The 27,259-nt window shown below is 45.3% G+C and overlaps 2 protein-coding genes across 2 annotated transcripts; both read left to right on the forward strand.

Moving 5' to 3' along the window:
* Positions 1–45: 45 nt before the first annotated feature.
* On the forward strand, positions 46–4,173 carry gemin2 (gem (nuclear organelle) associated protein 2). The gene is made up of 10 exons (XM_018727487.2): positions 46–384; positions 490–574; positions 744–833; positions 927–986; positions 1,658–1,771; positions 1,854–1,898; positions 2,044–2,112; positions 2,481–2,591; positions 2,915–2,973; positions 4,080–4,173. Exons 1-10 carry the CDS (start codon positions 263–265, stop codon positions 4,114–4,116), a joined length of 792 nt encoding a protein of 263 aa, XP_018583003.1. The 5' UTR covers positions 46–262; the 3' UTR covers positions 4,117–4,173.
* Positions 4,174–4,969: 796 nt separating this feature from the next.
* pnn (pinin, desmosome associated protein) lies at positions 4,970–10,138 on the forward strand. Its single transcript, XM_029258488.1, has 9 exons — positions 4,970–5,120; positions 6,527–6,598; positions 6,698–6,766; positions 6,891–6,966; positions 7,058–7,152; positions 7,366–7,441; positions 7,582–7,737; positions 7,833–7,971; positions 8,202–10,138. Exons 1-9 carry the CDS (start codon positions 5,008–5,010, stop codon positions 9,392–9,394), a joined length of 1,989 nt encoding a protein of 662 aa, XP_029114321.1. The 5' UTR covers positions 4,970–5,007; the 3' UTR covers positions 9,395–10,138.
* The last annotated feature ends 17,121 nt before the right edge of the window (positions 10,139–27,259 follow it).

Here is a 27,259-nt window from a genome sequence, read left to right on the forward strand (position 1 = left end):
TCAACTTCCGGCGTTGAACTGTTGCCATAGTAACGGGCGCCCACAATCTACGTCAGCGTTCAACATGGCGGCATGCGACGTCTGCTATCAATAATAATAGCGCTTTAGCAGTGTTTTATAATAGCATGCTACCTTAAAAGTAACAGTAATAGATTTGTTAACGGCAGTACGTCTATCAAGGCGTAAGAGAGCAGTTAATTTTTAGTTTAGCATTGCGATTTCTATTTTATTTATTGAGTTTGTTGGTATTTCAACAAATAACATGATGAAGTCAGATGTAGAGGAGTTGATGCCCAAGCTGCTGCCTGTAGAGCCATGTGATACGGATGACTTCGATCTAAGTGAACCTCCCAGGAATCCCCAGGAATACTTAAGACAAGTGCAGTAAGTTCTGACGAGCTTTTTTTTGAAACCCCGTGCGTCCATCGTCCACATGACTACACATGAAGGAATAGCATTTTCTAATTAACTTAACTCAATCTTTTTCAGGCTAGAAGCTTCCCTTTTCCCAGATGTGGTCGTGGCTCAGATAGACCCCAAAAAACTGAAAAAGAAGCAAACTGTAAACGTTTCTGTACGTAAGAAGGCCGTGCACCAAATTTAATTTGCAGTAGTAACGTGGAGCGAAATTCACTGTAGCACACATATGATAAAACTGCAAACTTTGGCATGGTTTGAAACTTTGAAGATTGTGAGAAATATTACTAGATAAATATTTTGCAATAATTTGGCCTGCGTTTTAGGTTACAGGGTGCCAAGCCGCTCCTGCTGGGTTTTCTCCAAGCTTAAAATGGCAGCAACACCAAGTCAGCTACTTCTCTGAAATCAGACAGGTAAGTTCTCTTCTGTGTGGCACATTTTATTTTCATGATTGCTTGTAAGTGAGTTTGTGTGGATTTTCATACTCCAACGTTGTTATTTTTCAGAGCATTAACAAACACAGGTCGCACTGGAAGGCAAAGTCTTTGGATGACAATGTGATTTTGGTACGTACCATACCTTAACCGTTTCGTCCGTGGTATTTGTTCATGAAGGACGAACCTCTTGCTAGCGGGTTCAAGTTTAAATAAAATAAAGTGTTATAAGACCAGCATTCAGACTTTGTATTTAATGTGAATATGAAAGTGAGCATATAACATTAACAATAACTTCATAACCATGATGTTATTGTGGCGCGCAGCGCCGCGGGTTTGGATGGGGCGAAGAAGGACGTGGAGGCGGCGTTCGTTACGAACGATGTATTTGAACACCAGCTCCGGGGAAATAATGCTTTCAGTCCGAGGACACCGTTTCCTTCAGGACCTGCGCCTACAGCCAGCCTTCCCAGCCTGCTTAGCGCCCCTAGACTCTCTCCCCTTTCTCCCCAGGCAGACGCAAACACCCTCTTTTATTCCCCGTGCGTCACCAAACGCTAACCAATAACAATAAAACACATTTCCTGCTAAAAACAGTAATGCGGGTTATTACATTATATTGTCACTTTTGAAAGTTTGGTTTTTGCACCAGTGGTGACACGGTCTCCTGCATTTTGTTCAGCGTTTACATTTATTTATTTAGCAGATGCTTTTCTCTAAAGTGATGTAGATCTCAGCAAAACATCACAGCATGTATTTAACTTTCCATTTACTTCAAAGTTAAATATAGTTTTTCCCCCCAGCCAAAACCAGATGACGAGGAAGGATGGAAGAAGTTCTGTTTGGGGGACAATGTTTATCATGGCGTGGTACTGACATCAGATGACAATGAATGTCCGGGTCTTGATTATATCAAGGTAATGTGTAACGTTTTATGGTTGGTGACTTCTGAATGAGTGATCTTTGTCACCAGTGCTTTGTTCTCTATGCTTTTGCCAGGTGGGATTTCCTCCATTCCTGAGCATTGTTAGCAGGCTGAACCAAGTGAGTAGGCAAATACAATACTAATTGCACCTATACATTTTATATACAGTTTTAAATAGCATTGGCATAACATGCTTTCATTGACTGTTTGAGAAAGGTGGCACAGTGACAACTGTCATGTGAATTGTCTTTCTGTTACTTAAAGGCTACAGTTTCCACAGTGTTAGAATTTCTAATAAACTGGTTTGAAGATCAAGACTTTGTTCCCCAGTTGGTGAGTAGTTTAAAGAGCAGTCATTTTATTTCTACCAAGCTAAATGCAGTGAATGTAAAAAAAAAAAAAAAAAGCCATCCATTTACATTTATATTTATTCATTTAGCAGACGCTTTTGTCCAAAGCGACGTACATCTCAGCAAAAGTTCAATTTATGCATTACATTAAGAGGAGACATAGCTGCAGACATGAGTCTCAAGCAAACCTAGTTCGTTACCTACCACTTGCTGCACCGAGGTTCATCCTTCTGATAACTGTAAAGTTTGAGATTAATCTCGTATTTAAAACTCAGAATGGTGCTATATTCAGATAATATGTAGTCTGTATGGTCTGGAAGGATTAAATGGTGTGCTGTACCTTGTCTGCAGGGGCGCTGGCTCTATGCGCTATTGGCATGTCTGGAGAAACCTTTGCTTCCTGAAGCCCATTCCCTCATTCGACAGCTAGCGCGACGCTGCTCAGACGTCCGTGCCAGTCTGGTGGGTGAACTGTTTGGATTTTAAGGAGGGTTCAAATGGTTTGCTGATTAAAAAGGACACAGTATTGTCCTTTTTAATTTGTTTCAAAGCATGTAGACAACTAAGCACATGACCAAATATCACAGTATGTTACATTACTAAGATACCTCCTATACAGGTGTTGGATTATTTTAATTGCCATGCTGTAAGGTTTGTGACTAAAACTCAACTCAACTTTTGTGTTAATGTTTCCCTGTGTGATATAACAGATACAAGGATTTATTTAACCTCACATGTTTTTCGTCATAATTATGTAATGACCAACAGTTTCTTTCATGTTATAGGAAAGTAAAGAAGATGAGAAGCTGTCGGCATTGAACCTGATGATTTGTTTGGTTGGCAGGTATGCACAGACACTTACAGATGTGATGTACAAAAATGTGCGGCACGGTGGCACAGCAAGTAGCGCTGCTGTCTCACAGCGCCTGGGTGGTGCGAGAGAACGTGGGTTCGATCCCCGCTCAGTCCGTGTGGCATTTGCGTGTTCTCCCCGTATCTGTGTGGGTTTCCTCCCACAGTCCAAAGACATGCTGTTCCGGTTCCCCCATAGTGTGTGAGTGTGTTTCACTGATGCATGGATGAGTAACCCCTTGTAAGTAGTGTATCTAGCAGTGTAGTCACCTTGGTGAATAAGGTGTGTGGGCTAGTAACACTATGTAGTATCCATTGTAAGTCGCTTTGGACAAAAGCGTCTGCTAAGTGAATAAATGTAAATGTATAAAAATGTTAAGTGCTTTTAGTTTGGTAGTTGATTATTGTAAATTGTTGTAGTAGTACTAGTATATGCTGTAGTATTAATAGTATATGTTGTCCTCTATGTCATACCGGTCCAGGAGAAACGCTATTTCACGCCAGTGTCACTTCCACAATACAGACAGTCCCCGACTTACAATGGGGTTACGTTCCGATAAACCCATCGTAAGTCAAAAATGCATTTAATACACCTAACCTACCGAACATCATAGCCTAGCATAGGTGCGATGGACATTACCGGCTTGCCGCGTTCATGCAGGACAATTATCTTGAGTTTCTCCTCAAGAGTAATTGCCCTCCTCTTCTTCTTCTTACTAGTAACAGGAGACACAGATGGGCGTTTCATAGACATGATGGATGCGCAAAACATGATGTAGATACGGGGGGTTTCCAAAAAAACCGCTGGCAACACAGAACACAGTAAAGTATCGGTTGTATACACTAGCGACTGCGTGGCAGACTGGGAGATGTGAATTGTTGCCGCTGCCCAGAGTATCGCTTATCGCTTACCAGGGGAAAAAAAAAACAAAATTCTAAATTCGAAGTACAGTTTCTACTGAATGCGTATCACTATCGCACCATCGTAAAGTTGAAAAATCGTAAGTCAGACCATCGTAACTCGGGGAGTGTCTATGTTTAGAACATACAATAAAGTTGACTTTGAAATAAAGTAACCATTTACTTTCTGTCCCGTAGGTATTTCGAACAGAACGACTTGGCTGATGAAGACTGATGGATTGGTATTTTATTTCAGTTGGAGATGGAAAGTGGAAAAGGAAATAAATGTGAAAAATATAAGATTATATTGTTTTTTTTTTTATGTCCATGAATGAGAGTGGGCAACAAGTATCTCACTGTGCCAGGGCTGTTTGGGCGTAGGTTCAAATCCGGCTCAGTCTGTGTGGAGTTTGTGTGTTCTCCCCGTGTCTGCGTGGGTTTCCTCCCACACTCCAAAGACATGCAGTTCAGAGGAATTGGCAGCATGTTAATCGTGGTTTTGTATAAAGAGGAAAAAAATTCAAAGATTAGGACTCTCATTCTCCAAAAGTCTATTGTTAGGGTTAGTGTGATTTGAAAATCCATTCAGGATGCTGTTTTAGAGTACTGCTGCATATGTTGTATCTGCAATAAGTCTTTATTACACAAAAAATAGCCTCAACCAGAAATCAGTTGTCAGTGCTTCTTCTGAACTTATATCATGGATGTTTAAGATGAAATATAAATCCAAACCCAAAAAAAGTTTGTGAATACAGGATTTTTCCTATCCAAAGCAGACATTTTGTACCTGAAGTGCTCCTTTTATAAACCGACAATTATTTTGGATTAAAAATGTGGATTCAAATGTTTTAATACACATTATATTGTGAAATTTGAGTCACGAATGGTATTCAAATGGATAATATTTCCTCCAACCCACAATATTTAGCGAATACAGTTTAGTCGTTATGTGTTACACAGTCTACTGTATTCAATGCACATATAATTTCTCACACGCCTTACTCTGCGTTTATTGGCTTAGACTATGAAACGAAGTCACTGATTGGACGTAGTCGCTGTCAATCATCCCAGTCAACGGCACTATCGAATTGTCTCGCGCAAAATCTGTACTCTGAGCAGAGGTAAGATGGCGGTCGCTGTACGAACTTTGCAGGACCAGCTGGAAAAGGCGAAAGAAAGCTTAAAAAATGTGGACGAAAACATTCGGAAATTGACGGGCAGAGATCCCAACGAGCTCAGGTAGGTTTGCAGTAAAGTGCGGAAAGCTACTAGTTATTTTGTGTCGCACGCTTGTGGTGACGGTGGGCAGGTCAGGATCGGAAGCCCGCGCGGCGTCTGTGGACTCAGAGAGAGACTGAGGGTTGTCGTTTGATTAAACGGAAGCTTTACGTCACAGTGAAACATGAACAAAATAATATGCGACCAAAGTATACATTTAGAATTTGTACATCTTCCATTATGGTTTGTAGGCAGCAGCCGAGAGCTTAGTTTTTTTTTTTTTAAAACACACAAAATTTGTATTCGGCCGCTGAGAGAGAAGGCCTGAGTCACAGCACCTGACCTGCCTGGGACTGGGCTGAGGGTTCGGACGTGGGTTCCACTCTCTGTGGAGTTTGTATGTTCTCCCTTTATGCACCAGCTTCGTCCTCCGCGTTCCTCCTATTCAAAGACGTGTGTTTCGGCTGAATTGACCAATGTGAATTGTCCGTAGTGTGTGAAAACGGTTGCGATGGACTGACGTCACGCCCATGGTGTAATTACGTCACATGGTTCTGGGAGACTGAGACTCTGGACCACTGTGACCCTGCATTAGACAAGGAGCCGTCTATGATGAGTGAGGATGGATGGCCTTGGTGAATGACGATATCAAACAAAATATCTGGTTTTCCTGAGGTTCAATGTATTTTACTTCATTCAGCAGATGCTTTTCTCCAAAGCAGCGTCCAATGAACACTATGTAGTGTTATCAGCCCACACACCCTATTTACTCAAGGTAACTTACGCTAGATGAGCTACTTACAATGCGTCACTCATTCATACATCAGTGGAACACACACACACACACACACTGTCACTCACTTAGTCATCATTTTACCTGAACAGCATTTCTTTGGACTCTGGAAGGAATCAAGGCACCCAGAGGAAACCCACACAGACGGAGGGAGAACATGCAAACTCCACACAGACTGAGTTGGGGTTGAACCCATGTTCTCTTGCCCCACCCAGGCACTGTGAGGCAGCAGCGCTACTCACTGTGTCACCGTACTGCCCATACATGGCTCTCTTTATTTGGATATTTTGAAGTTTACAGATGTCTATAAAAATAGTATTAAGGATATGTCTCACAGGCAAATATTCAGTCACTGTTCCAGGCACCACTTTCATCAGCCATTCTAGAATATACAAGGTTAGAGAGGTCTTCCACACTGTTATTATAATTATCTTTATTTAGCTCACTTTTTTTGTCTAGGGGCACCTACAGTATTAGATATGATTGTTGTGTTTTCCTGTTCAGCAATCTGTCAACTTGCTGAGACTAGTATTATGTAAAAATAAACTGAATGAATGAAAGAACTTTACCCTTCAGGAGATTACGCAGGAATCAGCCTGATTTGGCAAGTAATGTTTTTTCTTGTCTCCATCAGACCTGGTCAAGCTAGAAGGCTAACCATCCCAGGCCCAGGTGGAGGTAGGGGGCGAGGAATTGGTTTATTGAGGTAATATATTAACAAAGTAAATGCACCATTCTGTCTACTTGACTAATATTGCATGCAGAATTTGCGGTTATACTTAAAATGTAAATGTTTTGTGTCCAGGCGTGGACTCTCGGACAGTGGAGGAGGACCCCCAGCTAAGCAGAGGGATATTGAAGGGGCACTCTTGAGGTAAGAATATTTGCTCATCTGCTTGGCTGAAGATTGGCTGTAAATTTACACAGTCAACCACTGTATGGGCTTTTAATGTTGTGTGTCTGAAGACAAAACACTCAAAACCCCATGTTTTTTTTAGGCTGGCTGGCGATCAACGAGCGAGGAGAGATTCACGCCATGACAGCGACGCTGAGGACGATGATGATGTGAAAAAAGTAGGTTGTCTGTTTTCCCGATGAGCTGTGACTAATTTTGATTCCCCTGACTTCAGAATCCATGTTTTTACACTGGCCCTATCCTCAACAGCCAGCGTTGCAGTCATCCGTTGTTGCTACCTCCAAAGAACGAACACGTCGAGACCTTATCCAAGACCAGACCATGGATGAGAAAGGAAAACAAAGGTAAAGTCTATGCAATCTCTGTCAAGAAACTGAAATTACTTTTTACCGTGTATGTTTGCAAGACATGATTTTTGGCTTCAGTCTTTGAATTCAATTTGATTTATCAGCAAACATTGTGTCACCTGAAATCTCCTGTGATTTGCAGGAGTTGATGGTGTCTCATGTCTGGTAAATTGTTGCCCTGTGATTGACACTTGCTTTCTCGGGCTTTAGGAATCGACGTATGTTTGGCCTGTTGATGGGAACTCTGCAGAAATTTAAGCAGGAATCATCAGTGTCCACAGAGAAGGTATGAGAGTATAGAGAGATCCAAACTCCAGAGTAATTTAATTTTTTTCTTCGACAATAGCAAACTTTTCCATGTTGTTAATTTTTCATTATAAAAAGTTAGTGTTGTTGGCATTTATGGAGTTTTTTTTTTTGTTACAGCAAAAAAGACGTTTAGAAATTGAAAAAAAGCTGGAAGTACAAGCTGAACAAGAACGTAAAAAGATAGAAAATGAGAGAAGAGAGCTGTTTGAGGAAAGGCGTGCAAAGCAGACAGAGCTGAGACTTCTTGAACAGAAAGTGGAACTTGCTCAGTTGGTAAATTCTTTCTGCGTTCTGACATCTGGGGTTTTCAGACTGTTAGCTAAACCAGTGTCTGTCATTGAATGAAATCTGTTTGTTTTGCTTTTCAGCAAGAAGAGTGGAATGTGCACAATGCTAAGTTAATAAAGTATATCCGTACAAAAACCAAGCCTTCAATTTTCTATATTCCTGGCAAGATGTGCTCAGCCACTCAGAAGCTCTTAGAGGAGTCTCAGAAAAAAATGAATGGTAAGCATCATATTGTTCTGTTATGACTTCATCATAAGTCTGTATATGACTTCAGGGATTTGATTTATCAATTTATGGTGCTGAGTCAGGAATGATCTCCACCCCAGACTTCTCCTAAAAAGTGTCTCTTGGATTACATAATCTGTATGATTGTCCAGAAGATCATTTGTATTATGAGTGGGAAGGCTGAAGTCTTGGTCCTTACAGTGTTGTTCCGTTACTCTCTGGAGTGATGTTGCAGGAGAGGCGTGAGGCGTTTGCCGAGCACCTGAACAAGATGGAGGCTCGGCCCAGGCGCCAACTACTGAGGGACAAAGTCCAGGGGGATCCTCGCGGCGAATGGCCGAAGAAAGAAGAGCAAGAGGAGGGTAAGCCATCTGGGCAGGAGGTGGAGGTGACAGGTAACCAGAACGATGCAGAGATGGAGGAGGGTGGGGAGGGGGATGAAAAAGAGGTGAGTGTAGGACAGAGTGGTCTGGAGCAAGAGCAGGAGAAGCCAGTGGAGATGAATGCAGGCTGCAAGGACGACGAGGAGAAGGGTGCAGAGGCAGCAGAAATTAGAGAGGCGGAGGAACAGGGAAGAGAAGAAGAAAACAGGGAGCCCACAGAGGGACAGGTAGGGGAAAAGGATGAGCAGGTGGAGGAGGAGATGGTGCCTGTAGGTGTGGAGGAAGGTGATGAGAGGAAGGAAGATGAGGGTGAGAATGAAGCAGAAGGACAGAAGGAAACCCAAGCAGTCTCTCCCTGGAAGCCCCCTCTTGAGTTAGTGAGCCCAGAGGATGGGTCAGAGTCCTGCTCTGCTACCAGCCGGCCTGCGGAATTCATGGTGGTGGAGCCTGTCGGCATGGGAACTGCAGCCACTGCAACGGCTCCACAGGCCCACTCGCCACAGCATGAGGCAGGATTGGAGGCCCAGAGGGAGGAGCAAGGGTGGGGCCCAATGCCTCAGACCCAGGTGGAGGGTCTAGTTAAGGTGCCCAGTGCTCAGGGAGACGGCAGGGGGAGGGGGGCAGCCAGGGATAGGAAGAGAAGCCGGAGCAGCAGCAGTTCGACCTCCAGCGGCTCGTCGAGCTCCAGCTCCAGCGGCTCGTCCAGCTCCAGCGGCTCGTCCAGCTCCAGTGAGGGCAGCAGCTCTTCCAGCAGCAGCAGCTCCTCCAGCAGCCGGAGCAGAAGCCGCAGCCACACCAGGGACAGGAAGCACAGGGGCCGGCCCTCTGACAGGGACAGGAAGAGAGGAGGGGGCATGGCAGCTGATAGGAGCCACAAGTTGTCCAAGGGCAGCGGTCGTGATGCCAAGGGGGCCAAGGACAAGAGCTCCAAGTCAGACAGGAGGAGGTCGTTTTCAGAAGGCAACCGGATGGGGAAACGGCCCTCTCACAGCGAAAGGGCCCGCAAGTCAGACAGGAAGGACAAGAGGCGTTAGGCAGGCCTGAACCTTGGCAGTCTGGCTTTTTCCATTCTTTCAAATGCTGAAAAGGAGGCTGTTTTTCACCAGAAAGAGTATTGAATGGACTCAAGGCTAGAAGATATTTCGACCTGTGAATGGTGAACTTCGCCTTAAGTAACCATTTTTAATACTTGCATTAAAATATGCTCACAGCAAATTGTGGGACATGTTGAATGAAATAAAACATTTTCATGTTTAGTTCTTTTGAAATGCTGTTTTGATGGGCTTTAGTTTTATCCGGTTCAGGCCCTTAGCATCGTCGTCAGTCATGGGGGCAGTGAAGGGGGCGTTACTTAGACTTTGTGTGTGGTTATCAAATCGTGATTCCGGTGTCTAGAAAATCAGGTCTGGGTTTTTTATATGGTTTATTTTCTTTCAAATTTTTTATATCTGGTAATTTTTAATGTCTCGTTTCTTCACTACCAAAACTCAGAAAAGAACGATGAACACTTGATAAGCTCTGATGATGGCGAACCCTGCTGGGCGCAGCTTTTAATGGTGCACTGACCAGTTTTCCCAGTCAGATTAGAAATATTGTTATTCAGTGTCGTTTTCAACTCTAAATGTTATACAGCCATATTTAATATTTTTGTTCTTCAGTCATTGTCTGTGACCTCATGAATCAGGATTAAGTTAAAGTCAAAGTCTTTGGTGAATAAAATACTCTTGTTGACTTTTTTTGTACTGAGGAAACTGCACCGTCTTCATAAATAAAGAAGTATTGGCTTGATGATTGAAGTCAGTCTGTCATTTAAACCTCAGGATATATACACTGTTTGCTCTTGGTGGTATTTCAGACCTCATGTTCATTTTAATATTCAGTGAATAGTGCTCTTCGTTATAGTTTGTAAAATTGAAACCGACATTGATGACCCATATCAAGATGTGTAAAACAGCACCACATAATACACAGAATCAATAGAGTGATGATTTGGGACCCTGAATGGTACATGGGCTGAGGAGAACAAGGCTTCTGCAGTTGTGAGCCCATCACAGACTGTTTGAGGCTGACAGCTGAATAATTCTGAGTGTGATTTCTGTTTACCTTCTTAAGTGACAGAAGTTCAGTGTGTGAGTCAGACACAAAGATGATGTTTGGGTTCAGATATATGCACACATATGTAAAACTTCCACAATAGTTATAGATTTTAGGTGGCTAGTTTTCTTTTGGTCACAGATCAAGATGTCTACTGCTTTTTTTAATTTTTAAATCTTACACTGACCTTTGTACCGTTGATAAAGTCACATGGTAGTGCAGCAAGTAGTGCTGCTGCTTCTCAGGTCCTGGCTGTAGATTCAGGTCTCGTCTGTGTTCACTGGGTTTCCTCCTACAGTCCCAAGAGGTGCAGTAGAAAGCAATGATAAACCACTTTTACCTTGAAAACTATGGGAATGATCAACTGAAGTCAACATCAGCTTGATGGTGCTTACCCTACCCTGAACAGTTCGATACAGACCAACCCCCTTGATGTGGCTCTGTTTGCTGAACCCTATATATAGACAGCAGCTAGCTGACCGCTTACCAACATCTGTGAAAATTTCCTGGAAATTAATGGTAAAAAAAAATTGACAGGAAACCTCTGACACTCATTTCACCATAAAAATTGAATGGTAACATCAGTGGAGTGGACAATTGCTTGACTTCCTCTCTGATATGTACTCATTCTCTTGAAATGTTCTCAGTACTATACTCAGATGTTCTAGGTATTATGCATTTTCATCAGGGTGTGGATCTGCAGAGGTCCAGCCAGGTCTCTTTGAGACAGCAGTAAGCTTAAGCCTCCGGGTTTTAATGGTACTTGTGGTGATTGCTGGAAAGTACCACTAGATGTCAGTAGGCTCTCAGTTGGTGAGGCTCATGCTTAGCCTGTGGTCCTCCTCCCCTTACTCAATGTTGTACTGAAGCAGGCATTACACCACATGCTGTTTGTAATGGCAACAGTGTATGAACATAAGTTGGCTGCATGTATGTGGCTCATTGTACTGTTCTCATGGAGGGTACACAAACTGGATTTCTTCGCTTTCAGCATCCAGGTTTCTGACTAAAAGCACCAATGGCCGTCTTTTTAACTACATTTGCTTATTGTAAATGTAGTAATAGCTTGGTTGTGTCAAAAAATCTGACACCATTTTGGGTAAAAATGTAGAATTAACCCTTCAGTCCACTGATGACCTGACTGCAAGGCAATGAAGTCCCTGCATAATTGATCATGGTAAGGTCACCTTGAAAAGACAGGCTGGTAAGTAGAGCTTAAACGTTCTTTTGGGCTGCCCTTTAAATCTCTTGCGCGCACACACACACATTGTACAGGCCAGTGACCACTCAGCTGCTTTGGGCCTCATTAGCACTGGGGCTTTGATGAATCTCAAGGATGAAACACTGCTATTGATCCTCAGCTGAGAAAAGTGCAAGATAAACAAGACCGTCAGCCTTGGTGTTGGTTTGGAGGTGGGGCTTGGCTCACTTGAGAGGAAAAGGAGGGGGGGGGGTAGGAAAACTTTGCTGGTCATTCATTTATTTGCTTAGAAAAAACCCACAGCTGGACCCTCTTACGTAACGTAGAGTCAAACAATTCAACACGTAGTGAGGCCATTCAGGCAAGTATCTCGATTCAGTATTCCCTCACTAGCGACCCTCACGGGATTTGGACCAAACACTTTCTGGTTACTTTGTCACTTTTTCTGCCGCACATATGATCAGCAAATCGCTGTGACGTGTTCTCAGCTGATGCATTTCAAGACTGCGCCTTGGCAGTATGAAGCAAATGTAAAAGGTGAAGCTCTCAAGTGTCTGGTATCACTAGATTATACTGCTAGCGTGTTAAAAAGGGCACCGCTATCATTAAGACCACATGAATAGGCTGACACATTAGCCTTGTGCCAGGTGATTCCAAGGTGGGCTCTGGACCTCCGTGACCCTTACCAGATCAAGAGGTCAATGAAAATGGATTGATGGATCTTATCAATAATTTTGTCAAGGCCATTTATCTTCATTTTCTCATTTTAAAGGGTATTTTAAGTTTGGATTCAAAAGCACTCTCTCTTGTTAACCCCTTGTCCTGGTGGTCCAGAACCTAGACTGGAATCAGTGGGCGTAAGGCTACACACTGGATGGGACACCAGTCCCTCACAGGGGAGAAACATGCACCATGAACAATTTAGAGAATCCAGCTGAATTTTTCACCATCTCTTTGGGCTGCAGGAAGAAACCAGAGCACCCAGACCAAACCCATGCAAACGTAGGGTAAAGATGTAAGCTCTACACAGGCTGAGCTGGATTTGAACCTGCGCCCGAGCAACCTAGACCCAGCGAGACAGCAGTGCTCTGCACTGCATCACTGTTCAGGTGAATGACAAACACAGCTTCTGTAATAGTGACTGAAACAAAGAATTGTGGAGGTCAAGTACTTCGGTCAATTTCAACTTATTTTTAGAGAAAATTGTGAATCATTTGCAGGATGCTGTTGTTTTCGGCCATGCCTGCATGTCCAAAAGTTCTGTGTAAGTGCTCTGCTTTATGGTAAATGTTACATACTCTGGGGATATTAAGGACTGCAGTGGTGGCGTTTCCCAGCAGGCTTTGCCCTCCGGTGGGATGCCGTGCAGCAGCACGGCCAGCAGTCAGCAGTTTCTCTAGTCTAAGTGAAAAGTAGCCGGTGCTCAGATCAATAGCAGGTTCCTCCGTCCCTTCAAAACCGGCAGCGTTAGGCGCAGCCGCAGAACCGCAGCGCTTTCTTAGGAGCCCCAGTTCACTGACCGTTCTTTGTGCTTTACGTAGGTTAAGGACCCAGGCTCATCGTGTAACGTGCTCGGTTCCCCCACGTAGCGCCCCCTAGAGGCCCTGCCTTTAGCAGCGTCTTCTCCACAGCTCAAAAAACCCAAGCTGGGATTTTAAAGTGGTTTTCATGCCTTGTCCTTTACTCATGACCGACATCAGACCTCTGATTTATTTTGCTCAGTCGTGTTTTCGTGTCGATTTTTAAAGTGGCAAGTGATCTTGCGCACAGGACTAGCTTCAGGGAAACATCTCTCCACCCACGCAGCTCAAAGCAATTCTTTGTTATGCTTTCTGCTCCCTCGAACAAAAATCGGCGTTCTTGTGAAAACCATTAAAGTTTTTGCCTTCCCAAGGTTGTCCTTTGTTATACCGTGTGGCTGCGTGTCTGTTTCAGGACTGCACTGTGCTTTCATGCTCGTGTTGTGCTGCGGGATCATCCCTGGTCGCGCGAAGACCGCAGCTTCCAATCCCTCCAGGCTCCAGCGGCAGAGTGCTGAGTGTCCAGGCAGTTACTGTGGTCATCAGTTTACCAGATTGCTCTTGTAAAACACATCGCCGTTTAAATGAAAGTAAAGATAACATCTTAAGCTTGATCCCTCTGGATAAAAGCAGCCATTCAGCATTAAATAAACCTCGCTTTTCTCCAAGGCCAGCTGTGCACGGGGGGGGCATTTGTGAGTTATTCTGATACGGTGCAGATGAAATGTTCTACGCAACTAAATAACGCAAGGGTGACTTGTCCGCCCGCGGTGCGCGTGCCCTTCGACAGCCCGGGCCAGAGGGTGCAGCGGAATGTGGAAAGGCCTTGCAGCGTGGCGCCCGTGCGTTTGGCCTGTGCACAGCGGCAACTGCCAGTGAGCCCATTAACACTTCATTAGAGGGACGACCTGTCCAGAAAACCGGGCTCTGCGATTTAAAGGCCCATTTAACTCTGTTGACAAAACAGAAAATGTGACGGGGGGCTGCCGAAGCGCTTAGTCTGATGTTCATTGCTCGCAAACACGATCCTAATGACCGGCATTTGTTTTTCTATATAACACACGGCGCTGGCATGTCCTTTCCCCAAATCACACTTGAGCCAAATGATTCACTGCACACTACCAGGCTCTAGTCCTGTACGGTACAAGCCGATACTACGGTGACCCGGATCATTCGATTTAGGGCTCGTCTCCGTAACACATGCAACACAGCGTTCTAGTGCAGCCAGCTTTAGATCATTTTGCTATCTAAACATATGGACCGGGTGAAGTGAAACATATAAAAGTTTATAGAAGATCTTCAGTCCAAAGACATGCAGTTCAGGTTAATTGATGACTCTAAATTGTCTATATTGAGTGAATGGGCTGGTGACTGTGACTCTGTGTGTGTACCTGCCTCGTACCCAGTGATTCCAGGATAGGCTCTGGTTCACTGTGACCCTGCTCAGAACAAACAGTTATTGACATCGAATCGATGCTATGAGTTAAATATTTCTCCCGAGCTTTAATACCAAGCAGGAAAAATGGATTTAGGAAATGCAACCCAAAAAAATAAGCAAGCAATTTTTAAATCCGGAAAACCAAAGCCTCAGGACGCGCAAACGGCGGATGTGATGCTTCGCTTTCTGGTGACGGCTCGCTGCCCCCTCCCTCCCGATAACCTTCCTCGCGAGCTGGACAGGCGGAACACGGTACACAACACGTGTTTAACGAAGGGCAGGGAGCCTAAGCACGCGTGGCTGAAGCTGGAGCGGTTTGAAGAGGCACCGGGTGGCTCCACCTTCCCATCAAAACTATATTTATCAGCGCTGCCTTCTCCGCTCTGGGTCCGCATGAAGTAGTAATTGCACTCCGGTCTACTTAAGAATGAAACCAGGGGTAATTAGTTATGCATAACGACAACTGGAGTTGATCTTTCAGGTTCACTGGTATCATTATGTAGACATCAGCAGGCATGGGCCTGGAAGAGGAGTATCAAACGCTAAGGTGATGGGGGCTGTGGGTGTAGTAAAGGGAGGGCATTGACCCAGATTAGGTGTGTGGCTCCTAAGAACGCCAAGCACCGGCTCCCAGCTACGCCCTACCGTTGAAAACAGCCGGCGCTGCTCTCATTCGGCAGAGAAAGAGCACCGAGCCTGCAGCTAAGATAGGCAGGAAACAGACAGGAGCGAGCGTCCCACGCATCGCGCCCCCTTGCTGCGAGGCCCAACCCCGGTCCAGACACACAAGGTGTGGGAGCGAGACGGCGTTCCGGTCAGGGTGAGACAGGCCCGGTGAGCAGCCACAGCCCCCCGTGGACAGCGTGGTCTGCTGGCCCCACGCCGCCGGCGCGGGACTTGCAGCACGTCGAAATATAGCCCGGGCTTTGCGGCAAACTTCTGAAAGTCGGCCCGTACAAACGCGTTTGCGCCTACAAAGAAATACGCGACGGGCCCCGAGCGTCAAATATAATCTCGAGCGGAGTTACGTAAGGATGAAAGCGTGGAACGAGTGGGCGCTCGGGCACTCTGCGGCATCGCCGCGAGGCCTGGCACGCATCCAGCCGCGGCAAGGGCATCCCGGAGCATGTAGCGGAGTAAGCTCCGCCCCTCCGATGTTTGCTTTACGAGCAGTCCAGCGCTCGCAGATCTCCGTCTCCCAGAGTCGTTCAGCGACTCGCCGTAGGAAATGCTCATGAGCCCAGTTACGACTGGCTCGGAGAGAGAGAGCCCCTCGCGTCGTAATGACCGAAATGGACGCGAAGCCCTCGCTCTGTTCGGCGGGACCCCTCACGCCGTCTAACACGGCTGCACCTGGATCAGCTGAGCCGTGATCCTTTTAGTTGCGATGGCAGCTGTGCTGGTTCCAGACTGCGTGCGCTCAGAATCCTAATTGCTCACATCTCTGCACCTTCATGCACTCCTATATTGACCTTTTGAGGGGAATTAGTTCCACCCAATTTGCAAAAAATCGAGGCACGGCGGCGCAGCGGGTGCCTCGCGGGTTCTGGGCTCTGGTTTTTGGATCCGGGTTCGAATTCGGCAGGCTCTGTCTGTGCAAAGTTTGCGTGTTCTCTCCGTGTTCGCAAGGGCTTCCTCCCGCAGTCCAAAGGCGACGGTGAACCGGATCTGAACCGTTTTTCAGACACAGGACAGTAGCGGGGAGACGCTGTCATCCATGCAGAAGCTGTGATGCGAGTCTCCTGGAACGGGGCTTTTTCACAAAGCCGACCGTGTGTTACTGCCTCCACCTTTCAGCTATGCACAAAACATAAGGAGTGACACTGGCGTCTGTAAAAAAATGTAAAGAAACGACATTACTTTTCATATTTCTTGTGAAACATTTCTATTCTTCAGTGGCTCATGCTGATTCCTGTGCTTTTAGAAGTTATTAGGCAGCAGTTATTAGGTCCTATATTAATAGGTAAGTTATGCGCTGTTTGATTCTTACCATGAAAGATTTGTCCCGAAGAGGCGAAAAAGACAAAACTGCATATATTACGGAAAAACAACAGTTTGAGTGAATTTATCTTTAATTCCTGTATGTTTCTAGACAACGTGATGACATTAAACCCCGACACTCCTCCTTTCTTCTGTAAAAAGCCCTGCACATGGCTACTAATATGATACATCCTATTTTTAAGTCCCAGAAGCCTCAGGTGAGTTTATTTCTGTTATACCGAGGATCCAGACAGCAACCTCCTATCAAAGAGATAATGGAGGTTGTCATGGAAACCAAACCACTGCTGAGGTGTTACATGAAAACCACAGCGTAGCTCAGGCATCTTTAAAACAGGTTTACTGTTCTTCTTGTTTGTCTGGGCCAAAAATTAACATACTTGCTTTGTTTATTGTGCAAAGTTGTCCATTAAAGAGTGAGAGGCAACAGGAGCATCACCCCGTTTACCTGCACTGTTGTCTTTTTTCCCGTTCCAGATGCTGCAATTATACTTTTCTTGGCCACCTCAGCTCATTTGTGAGGAGGGGTGAGAAGCGCTGATTCTGAAAGCAAAGCATCGCGCTTTGATACTGACTGACGCCTCCTTTTTTAAAGCGGTGAGATATGTAGATGTAAGTTGGAATAGCAATCTGTTCATTTGCGTTTTATTTAATAATTGGAAAAAAAACACCCTGGTAAAATACTGAGAAGATTTCAATGCGTCATGTCGGCATTGACAGCTAAAATATTTTAATTTTGCGCTTGTAATGCTCTGTGGGTGGTAATTGCATCTGAAGCATTAATTGGCAGTTAAGCTTCTGAAACACCAATAAGGTTCTCAGCTTGCTAAGCAAATTATTGCAATTCCTCTCAGTAAAGTGATTAAGAGCCAAAATCGAGATTTCTCACGGCGAGCACGGCTCTCGCGCGCTCCGCTGTTTCTTGCGTCCCAGGTAACTCACAAGGTTGCTCTTTAGGCGAACGGAGGACGCCGCCTGCCATCGCTTGCCTGTCAGAATCTCCCCTCCCGTTTTCCGGAATGTGCGTGGAACGCGATGGAGCGCTCTTGTCAGCCATGTCTGGAGGAAGGAGAAGGAGTTGTTTGGTACGGTTATACCGGTCCTTTGGGGTGGGGTGGGGTGGGGTGGAGGGCGTCTTTGAAGAAGGAGATCCTTTCTCGTGCACGATTTCCTTGCGAATAACTGCTTCGTGATTCCGCAAGCGGTTGAGTCCCCCCGCCTTACAGGACCCGGTAGATGCCGGAGGACACCTGCTCCACCCCTGCACCGGTCACGGCAGCGACAGACGGGATTTCCCATCCTCTACTCCTGATATGCTTCAGGTTATGCATTCAGCTCTAAAGGATTATAATGTGATGAAAGACAGTGTTCTGAGTCAGGTCTGTAATACTAATAAGCGGCTTGTTTGGGGGTGGGGGTTACACATAGGCTGACATCCAAATGTGTTCATTTGCTCTCAACGCTACGAAGCATCACTCTTAGGTAAAATGTTGTCTCCCGTTATTAAATTCGTGCCATTTTTTTTTTTTTTTTTTACCCCGATAAATTGAAAGACTGCACACGCTGCTGCCTCAGTGCTCAAAACAGCATGTCAACCGGTTTGCCATTTTTAATAGACATTTAGTGGAAGTGATGCAACGAGCTGCCAGGTTCGGTTACAAAGAGGTTGCGGGCAATTTCGTCTGTACCCGTGCATAGACTTGCACAAGAAAACCTTTTGTTTACAGGGCTGAAATTGATTAAGATTTAATAGGACCGCAACAGCTGCACGTGTGCGCACATTCAAACAGCTGGTGCTAGGAAGCACAAAGACTGCTTGGCACTAGTAGACAGAGATGCTTTGGGTGTCCATGCCTGACCTGGTTTGGCACAGCTTGCTGCCCAGTGTGGACCCAGGAAGTGCAGCATGTGATGCTAATTGGCCTTGAGGGACACAAAGGTTTTCATCACTGTACTCGTGCCACAAAACGCTCGAAGGGCGAATCGGTGACGTCCGATTCGCTCGCCTCCGGGAAAGGGCTTGTTCTTCATGGAGGTAATACAGTTGTGGTGGCTGGGTTTGTGGGATTGTGGTGGGGATCTGTCGAATTGTCACCTTTAAATTAAAAGTCAAGGCCATATAGCGCATGTCAGGAAGAATTCTGGTGCCACTTTGTCTCTGCTGAGCACATGAGATTTTCACAAAATGCTGTGGAAGTTAATGTTGTCTGTTACAGCCAGCCGGATAGGCCACACTTCCATCTACCTGACTGACGCTTACGCCAAAGAGAAGACTCCTTAAGAAAAGATGACCTCCTGTTGTGGACATTCAAACATGGGGACCCCTTAAGAACAGTTTTAAAGAGGTTTAGGTGCCTTCTTGAGTTTTCAGAGATGGTCGCTTGAAAGGGCTCTTCGCCTTTTTGGTGTTCTATCTTCGTTGGTGGATTGTGATTGCTTTGTCATCATGGGAAGTGAAAATAAAAGGTGTAGGTCCACTCACAAGTGCTTCACACCTGGTCACTTCAGTAACTTCAGTCGTGAGAGAACATCGCTGATTCCTGATTACTCGTCGCATTGTCGTCTGTGGCCACGGGCATCTATAGAATAGGGGCTGTGGTAACTAATAAACTCGCGGATGAGATGAGATACGGGGCATATACTAGGTGTTTACACTATTGACTTGTGGTCTGGAGTACAGGTACCTTGGCCCTGTCAGAAAGTGGCAAGCTGCTTCCTTGTTTTGCCTGGTGTGGTCCTTCCTGATCCCTGGGCAAACAAATGTACCTCCCTTTAGAATGTGGAATTTCTTGATGAATGGGACCAGTAACTGATTTGTTTAAACTCGCCATGGAGATCATTGCACCCATAGATGCCTATGCTGGAATCATCTGCTGGCCAAGAACTTGTGGTTTTTCTCAGTAGCGAGTCAACTGACATTCCAGTTTCCCTTCTCTTTAAACTTAAAGGTCACTATATGCTCAGCTCTGCCAAAGACGATGACAATAGCAGAAGATGCCGACTAGTGTGTGTATAATGAAGTGTAAAACCCGCAGAGAGGTTAGTACTGAGCTGTAATTAGCCGAGGCATTGCTGCACCCATCCGCGCACCCGGGTTCAGTTACATGAACCTGGGAATTCCAGCTCATTAAACGAAGCTGTAAAAGGGTCATCTCTAATTGGTGACATGGCTCTGCTTGGGGGGGGGGGTGACACCCACGACCGCAGCTGCACTGCCGGAAGACGGTGCAACTGATCCCCATAAAACTAGAAGAAGAACTACCTTTTCAAAGCTAATGAATTGTTTTACAGGCACCCGCAATCAGTGCCAGTCCTTCGTGCACATTTTTACGGCAGGCCCTGTTTAAAGAAGTACTCAACACTAAAACGGAGGCCGAAGTCTTTTAAATCCACTTTGGCTGCTGGTACACCTACAGCCAGGACACTCTTTCCTTTTTCTTGTAACATTTTAAGGAGGAGGCTGAAATCGGTGGCATCTGACCATACTGGAAGAGAACCTCCTTGGCTACACTGAAGTGTGACAACAGTATGGTAATAACACTTGAGGCTATCAACGTCCACCTGAGGAATGCCGTGCAAAAAACAATCATCTGGTGAGCCTGTGTTGGTTTTCCACTCTCCTGCCTGGATTATGATTTTGGCATGGCACTAGAGGACAGAACATTGTTGGTCCTTGTGATTAGTCACTAAATGGTCACTTGTAGAAAGAGGCCCAGAAGGTTTTCACACCTGTAGGTACCATCTCCTGTGGACAGGTTGGTGGTGGCACACAGGAGAGGGAGTTTGCATACTGCTCAAATTGTGTTTTGCATAACCCTCCCTGAGTGTGAGCGAGCGTGTGAGTGTGTGCACATGAGTGCTGCTCTCAGACAATCAGCGAAATTATTAATCTTTCCAATCAAACTAATAACATAAAAGAGAACAATGGAGAAAAGAGGAATCTAAGATATTATACTACTTTAATAATGCCTTAATGTTTCAAACGGATTTAATACTGAACACTACAGCTTGAGGGTACAGAGCACGATTAGATTAAAATTATATTATTTTTTCATTTAGTTTTTGTTTTTTTTACTTTGAATCTCCGTCAACAAACCTATTTCCAAGATATTGATAAAATACAATGTCACAAAACATAACCTTGAAAATTCATGATTGTGATGTTGCTTGTATGCGATGACATCTGTTTTGTTCGATTTTCTTCCATTTCAGAAACTTCCGTTTCAGACGTCTAACGAAATCTCACAGCTGCCTAGAGGCGCTGCCCTACCACAGGGCCGAGTGTGGGACCTGTATCTGAAATATCGCATAGGGTGCCCTCGCAGGGGCCAGGTTCATATTGCTTTCCTTCCAGGAGGGTGCAGTCGAAAGGAAAAAAAAAAACTGAACATACAGCGTTGGTTTTGGAAATGTCTACCTGTAGAGGTATGTGGCAGGTAATGCAGTGGTTACAGCTGTTGCCTTCCCCTTAAAGCAGCCTGGTTCCAATCCCACCTCCTGCTGCAGTACCCTTTGAGCAAGGTACGAGTACTTATCCTGAATTGCTCTAGTGAAATTATCCAGCTGTATAAATGGGTAAACAGAAGATTCTAAGTCGCTTAATGTCGTAAATTGCTTTGGATTAAAGCGTCGGCCAAATAATGAAACACGTGGATGTGCGAGCTGCAATTTGTAAAATCAAACTAAACCGATACAGGAGATGGTCGAGTGCTCGTCAAGTCCTGGCTGCGACCCCTGTGGCTTACAGACCTTCTCGGACACCATGTCGTACATCCCGACCAAGCAGGACTTTGTCCCCGTTTCCCAGCCATTGCGTCTAATCTGATTAAACCTGCATGAGTTCCTGCCTCACTTGTCACTTTTATCCTCCTGCAATGAGCTGAGGTGGCTGAATTACTGAATGCATCACATTCAATAGGCCACATAAGTCAGGGTGGCTGCTGTGATAGCATTACTGAGTACTTTATCATCCTAGATTGGAATCGGGGACATGCAAACATGCCAGCATACGGCACTGGGAAAGGCTGTTAGTATGTGTGCTGCAGGCCTTTTGAGACGGAGGAAATTGATTTTCAAAGAGGACTAGCGACAGAGTCAGTGGCGCGACCTGTCTCCCAGGGAAGCTGAAGGAGCAGAGGATGGGCAAGTTGACTGTAGTTCCTGGTGGCATCACGCTAACTGAGGAAGGACAGGATAAGCGTGAGATGATGTCACTTGTGTCACTGCATGTTGGTGTCACGGCAACGCAGGACACAACGTGAAGTGACCGTTGAGACAGAGGGAGACCTTCTGAGAGCTTCACACACCATGGTAACACACATAAATAAGTTTTCCTAACCTGTCCAGAGAGGTTGTCACGCCCTCGACCACATTCCAGCCGGATGCACCTGATCTGGATCAGCAGGGTCTAGTATAAAGGATGCCACACCACCGCTCACAGATTGCGGAATCTCAATGAGACAACCGTCCCCTCTGCGTTCGCAACCTAACCCTCACTCCTCATCCTGCGTTTCCTACTGCTTCACCCTCGCCCGGCTTTCCTGCCCCCGATCCGGACATCCTCCGCTTTGACCACGGCTCTGAACTTTGACGAAGAAGAAGAATTCGCCCCAAGGACGACGTTTGCTCCTCCGTTACTTGACGCAGGCCTGCCCCTGACCACGATTCCCGTCTTTGCCCCTTTGGTTCACGACCCACGATCCTGTACTTTGATCCTACCTCTCGTCTCCTGACTCGGTGCTGGTGACGGAGGTTTAAATTACGTGTTGAACCCAGGTGTCCACAGGGAAATCCGATTTTTACACTACAGTGATACAGCTTCCCATATTTGTTGCCACTGTGCAGTTTACTATTTAGCAAGGTATGTTAAATTCTCGACAGGATCTTACGATTTAAGCCAAAATATCTCTACAGAATGCTGCTTTACATGACCCTTCCGTACCCCTTTTAGTACAGAATAAGAGGCTAGACCATTTCTTGTTCAAGAAGTGAATAAACAGCTAAATTGCCAAAGAGAGTCACTTGTGACCAGAATTAGTTTGATATGATAGTTCAGCTTTAAAACAAACCATTAGGACAAATCTTGCCTGCATTTTCTAGTTTTTAAAAGAATCAATGCCTCTTTCATCAGCTAAGCCTATTCAGCGAGAACCCAGAAACAGCAGCACTGCAAATGCTGATGGCAGATTGTAGATTTTATGATGTAAAATTTGAATAAAGCTGTGATTATCTATGCCTGTCTACATCTGATTAACTTTCTCCAAAAAACTTTTTTTTTTTTTTTTTTTTTTCCAGGGGAGATAAACAGAAGGCTCTTTACGGAGGCCTGTCACTGGCTTTGTCAGCCAAATCCGTGCAGGTCTTCACAGTGAGCAGTCACCCAATATCACGAGTTACCTGTGGAAAACCCATTTCTCAGAGAGGATATAGAACTGGATGCAGCATATATTTCTAAAGAAGCCCTGTGGTTTATACTCATCTAAAATAACAGGTTTTTCAAACAAATTTGATTTTGTAACCAGAACATCCAGCAGACCTGTCATGTCACACTGTGTTTATAATTGCTTGCGAGTACCTGGGGGACATATGTACTACTTTGCCAGGAAGTACCAGGAAGACAAACAAAACAAATATTCTTTCCAGTAAAACTTGCCAAAATGTGCATTAACAATTTTAAATACTTTTCCATGTCTGTAGTGACGGACGGATGCAAAATAGTCACCTTTAAATCAGCTGAGACTTGAACAGTGAGCATTCAACAATGCAAAAATATTTAAGTAAGTGACAATGCAAGCAGCAAATGAATATTAAAATCCCCAAGACCGCACATGTACCCCTGTCGCTGGCAGGGAATGTGGTCCGAATTTTATCCCTAAATTACATTACAAATACAAACGAATGGACAGGTCAATTATTCTCATAAAAATCGAATGAACAGAAATTCTGCTAATGAAAACTGACGGGAAACTAGATGCACTTTACCTCACTAATGCAGAACATGACACTGAGGCATGAGAGTGATGAGGAGGTTATGAGTTTGTAGGCAGTGCTGTTCCAGGAATGTCTGCATGGAAGCATGCTGGCCTTCCCTTAGCCCTTCGGGAGGTCCGCCTTAGAGATAACATTGAAGACGCACATTTGAATGTGCTGCCCTTTGCTTCAGTCAGCATATTGAAACATGGCTGTCGTGCGACAGCAGGAGTTCAGGGAAAGTTCATGGGCGTGATGGTCTCTTAAAGACGTCAGAAGCTTCGGAATCAGGCCTGGGGCGCTCCTGGTAGATCTGAAGTGCTCTTTGTAGTGGAAGGTGTGATAAAAGGCTGAGGGTCCTCCGAGAGGTTGCGCTCGCGATGTCGTTCTTCACGGCCTAATCAGCTCACGCGCACTTGACTTGGCAAAGAGCCGTTTGCTCAGGGGTGACCGATGTCATACGTACAGTCTTCATCACTTCAAATGGCAAAGTTCAGATGGTCATTGTGTTACCACAGAAACTGAAGCACAAAATTGGGGAGCGCTGCTGTGATTACATGTTCGTGGGGCCCAACGAGAGGGTAATAGATCCGGCTGCATCAGACTGAGCAAACCCAACATTGGCCGTAACCTCTTCACAGGGAGGATGCTTCTCCAGGAGTGCATATTAAACAGAGTTTTTAATACAACATGTTGTGAAATCGGCGTAACCACTGACTGTCTGAGCACCACGCTGAGACCTACACACGTTTATATTTATTCACGTATTTTACGTTTTTCTCAAAAACTGTAGGGATTCAGGAGTGAAGTGGGCCTGAAAGAGATGCATTTTGACATCCATCTTGAATGTTGGAAGGGATACAACAGCTCTGAGGGAGAGAGGGGACTTTTTCCAACCCATCAGAAGCAACACCTAGAACCTATAAACCATTGATTTTAACCCCTTGTGAATGCCATCGTTGAGCAGCCAGAGGTGGAGGAATGTGCTTACTTCAGCTTTGCTTGCTTTGTTTATTTCGGGATTGTCAATGGTAATGGTGAATAGCTACCGAGGGGTGGACAAGGACATATTTGTCTCTACCTCCAACTCAAACTCTCCAAAACAGAGATTCTTCACCTCCCAGCTGACCTGTCCTCCTGTCACGATTATCGATCAGACTGGACAGCTCACTCATTTTGCCTACCTCCTCGGCCAAGAATCTGGGAGCAACGATTGACTCGAGTCTGTCTTTCTCTCGGCACATCGAAGCCACAACCTGCAGATACATCCTGCATATTGGCAGGATCCGTCCCTACCTCACAACTGACTCTGCCCAACTACTTGTCCAGGCCATGATGACTTCCCGTCTGGATACTGCAACTCTCTCCTGCCTGGCCTTCCTGCTGCTGCCATCAAATCCCTGCAGCTGATACAGAATGCTGCTGCCCATGTTGCGTCTGGCTTACCGAAGCACTCTCATGTATCTCCTCTACTCATTTCTCTGCACTGGCTTCCTATAGCTGCCCGGATCAAATGTAAGACCCTGGTTATTGCCTACAATTGCATCAATAGAACTGTTCCCACCTATTTACAAGACTTGATCAACCGCTACACCCCAGCCAGACCCCTTTACTCGTCTACCTCTGCCCGCTTGGTGGTCCCGGAACAAAAGGTAAAGCGCGGCGGTTCTTGGTTCTGGTTCCATTGTGGTGGAATGACCTTCCCTTCCCACTCAGAACTGCTGAAACTCTGTCTACATTCAAGAAGGGTCTGAAAACTCACCTTTTCCGGATTCACTTCGCCCAAGATCTCTCCAGCTCATGTGTGGTTTAAATGTTCATGCACCGTAACTTTATGATCATCCCCAGATAAGCCTTTACAACACAGCCGCTACTCCTGTATTGCATGTAAATGTTTGTGTCCCTTTAAAAAAAAAAAAAAAAAATTGTAGGAAGGATATCAGGATTCATCTATCCTGAGTTTTATGCACCAGCTCGATCAATGAACATCGGTGTATCAAGTGGAAAGTAACAAACTAGATTTACTTAAGAATCACATGTCTGCAGCCATGTCTCTTTCTCTTAATGTAATGCACACATCATATTTTGTATGAGACGTACGTTGCTTTGCAGAAAAGGGTCTGTTAAATGAATAAATGTAAATGTAAATGTCTAAACTGGCCCCACATGTGAGTTCTTCCTGTATTATAACTGCTGTTGAAGTGACTAAGTAGAGGAAAATCTGCTGCTTTATTCATCACCAGGAAGTTCTACTGGACTGGTTAGCAGTTAGCCTTGAGCCGCTGGTTAAACGGCCCAGCTGAAAGAGACTGCAACCACCCCACTTCCTCCATGGCTGCCATGGAAACAGGGCTAGACATCAGTCCAGCAGCACGGCCTCCTTGCGAGCCCTGGCAGGTGGAGCTTTCCCAGGACGGTGGTTGCAAATGTTTCACTGAGGTCATGTACTTTGCTTCATTAGTCTCCGCAGCAGGAGAGCTGTGTGGGTTCAATGGGGGACCTAACTGCAACACCATGGTTCATCTCACAAGTTCATCACAGTTCGTCATCAGCAGACAGGAAAATATGATGAATCTGATTTGGAATGTCATCTCACGAGCCTTTAATGAGTTTGTTAACCTGTTTCTGTTCCAAGAGAAGTAGCAGGAAACGGCAGTAACAAAAAGACCGAGGAGGAGAGATCTGACTGATCCCTGAGCCATTATTCATGTCATCCCTGAACAAAGGTGTGCTGTCACTAAGCTGTGACGCATGCTGGAGCGGTGTCCTTGTCGGAAGACAAAAAACAGACAAAAGGTCATATCCGGAAGAAACACGAAACAAACGAACGCGGCGCAAGACAACGTATTTCCGAAGGTCAAAAATGAAGGCACGGAAAGCACGGCAAAGCCTCAGACGGCGTAACCTGCGCTACACTTTATTGATACGTCTGAGGAAGCGGAGCAATCGCTATACGTCTCCGATGCCGCGTTTGAACGGCCAGCTCGCTCAGCGACAGAACGTTAATGCCCTCAAGAGCACTTGAGCCGCGCTACAGAGACAGACGCGTACGAGAAGCGCGAACGCGTTTGGAGGTCATTCAGCGGCTGCCTTTCGGATTGCCGCACACGCTAATTTTGAACGCTTGCGCTCTTTGTGAAGTGGGAAATTTATTTGGGTAGTTTACTTCAAATCTTCCCGAAACAAATGATATTGTTTTGAGCGAGCTAATTCAAAATCTGGCAAACCTAATTACATTTAAAGAGACAAACTATGGCTACGAGCTATTCGTCAGCATTATAGGCTGGACTAATTCTGTGTGACAAAACAGGCCATTGGACTCTGGGGGAAAAGCTTCGCAACTATACAAATATTTCTTTCCAATGGGATAAAAAGCAGAGCAAAACCACAAGTTTCTGGTTAAGGCATCGAGTTGCCGTACATGTTGAATAACTGTGATCAGACTACAATTTCCCAGTTATCCTGGATTGGTTCCTGTCTATATTAAAGCATTGCAACCGTCTCCCAGAGCCCATCCCAGCAGGTGGGCTGAAAGAAAGAAAATGTTACATCATCTCCTCTTTGTAACTCCAAGAAACTTTGCTATGACACAAACAAGGGAATAGCCTCTCGCTTTCTAACCTTGTCCAAGCATCACATGTCACTCTTGTGTTGTACTGCACTGTGCTCCCTTGGATCT

This window comes from Scleropages formosus, chromosome 15 (genome assembly GCF_900964775.1).
Source record: "Scleropages formosus chromosome 15, fSclFor1.1, whole genome shotgun sequence".
In the NCBI taxonomy this organism is placed as follows: Eukaryota; Metazoa; Chordata; class Actinopteri; order Osteoglossiformes; family Osteoglossidae; genus Scleropages; species Scleropages formosus.

Coding starts and splice junctions, on each gene's coding strand:
- pnn (XM_029258488.1), top strand. CDS start 5,008: ATGGCGGTCGCTGTACGAACTTTGCAGGACCAGCTGGAAAAGGCGAAA. Junction 6,967..7,057: donor ACGATGATGATGTGAAAAAA/GTAGGTTGTCTG, acceptor TATCCTCAACAG/CCAGCGTTGCAGTCATCCGT. Junction 7,442..7,581: donor CATCAGTGTCCACAGAGAAG/GTATGAGAGTAT, acceptor TTTTTGTTACAG/CAAAAAAGACGTTTAGAAAT.
- gemin2 (XM_018727487.2), top strand. CDS start 263: ATGATGAAGTCAGATGTAGAGGAGTTGATGCCCAAGCTGCTGCCTGTA. Junction 1,772..1,853: donor CGGGTCTTGATTATATCAAG/GTAATGTGTAAC, acceptor TGCTTTTGCCAG/GTGGGATTTCCTCCATTCCT. Junction 2,113..2,480: donor AAGACTTTGTTCCCCAGTTG/GTGAGTAGTTTA, acceptor CCTTGTCTGCAG/GGGCGCTGGCTCTATGCGCT.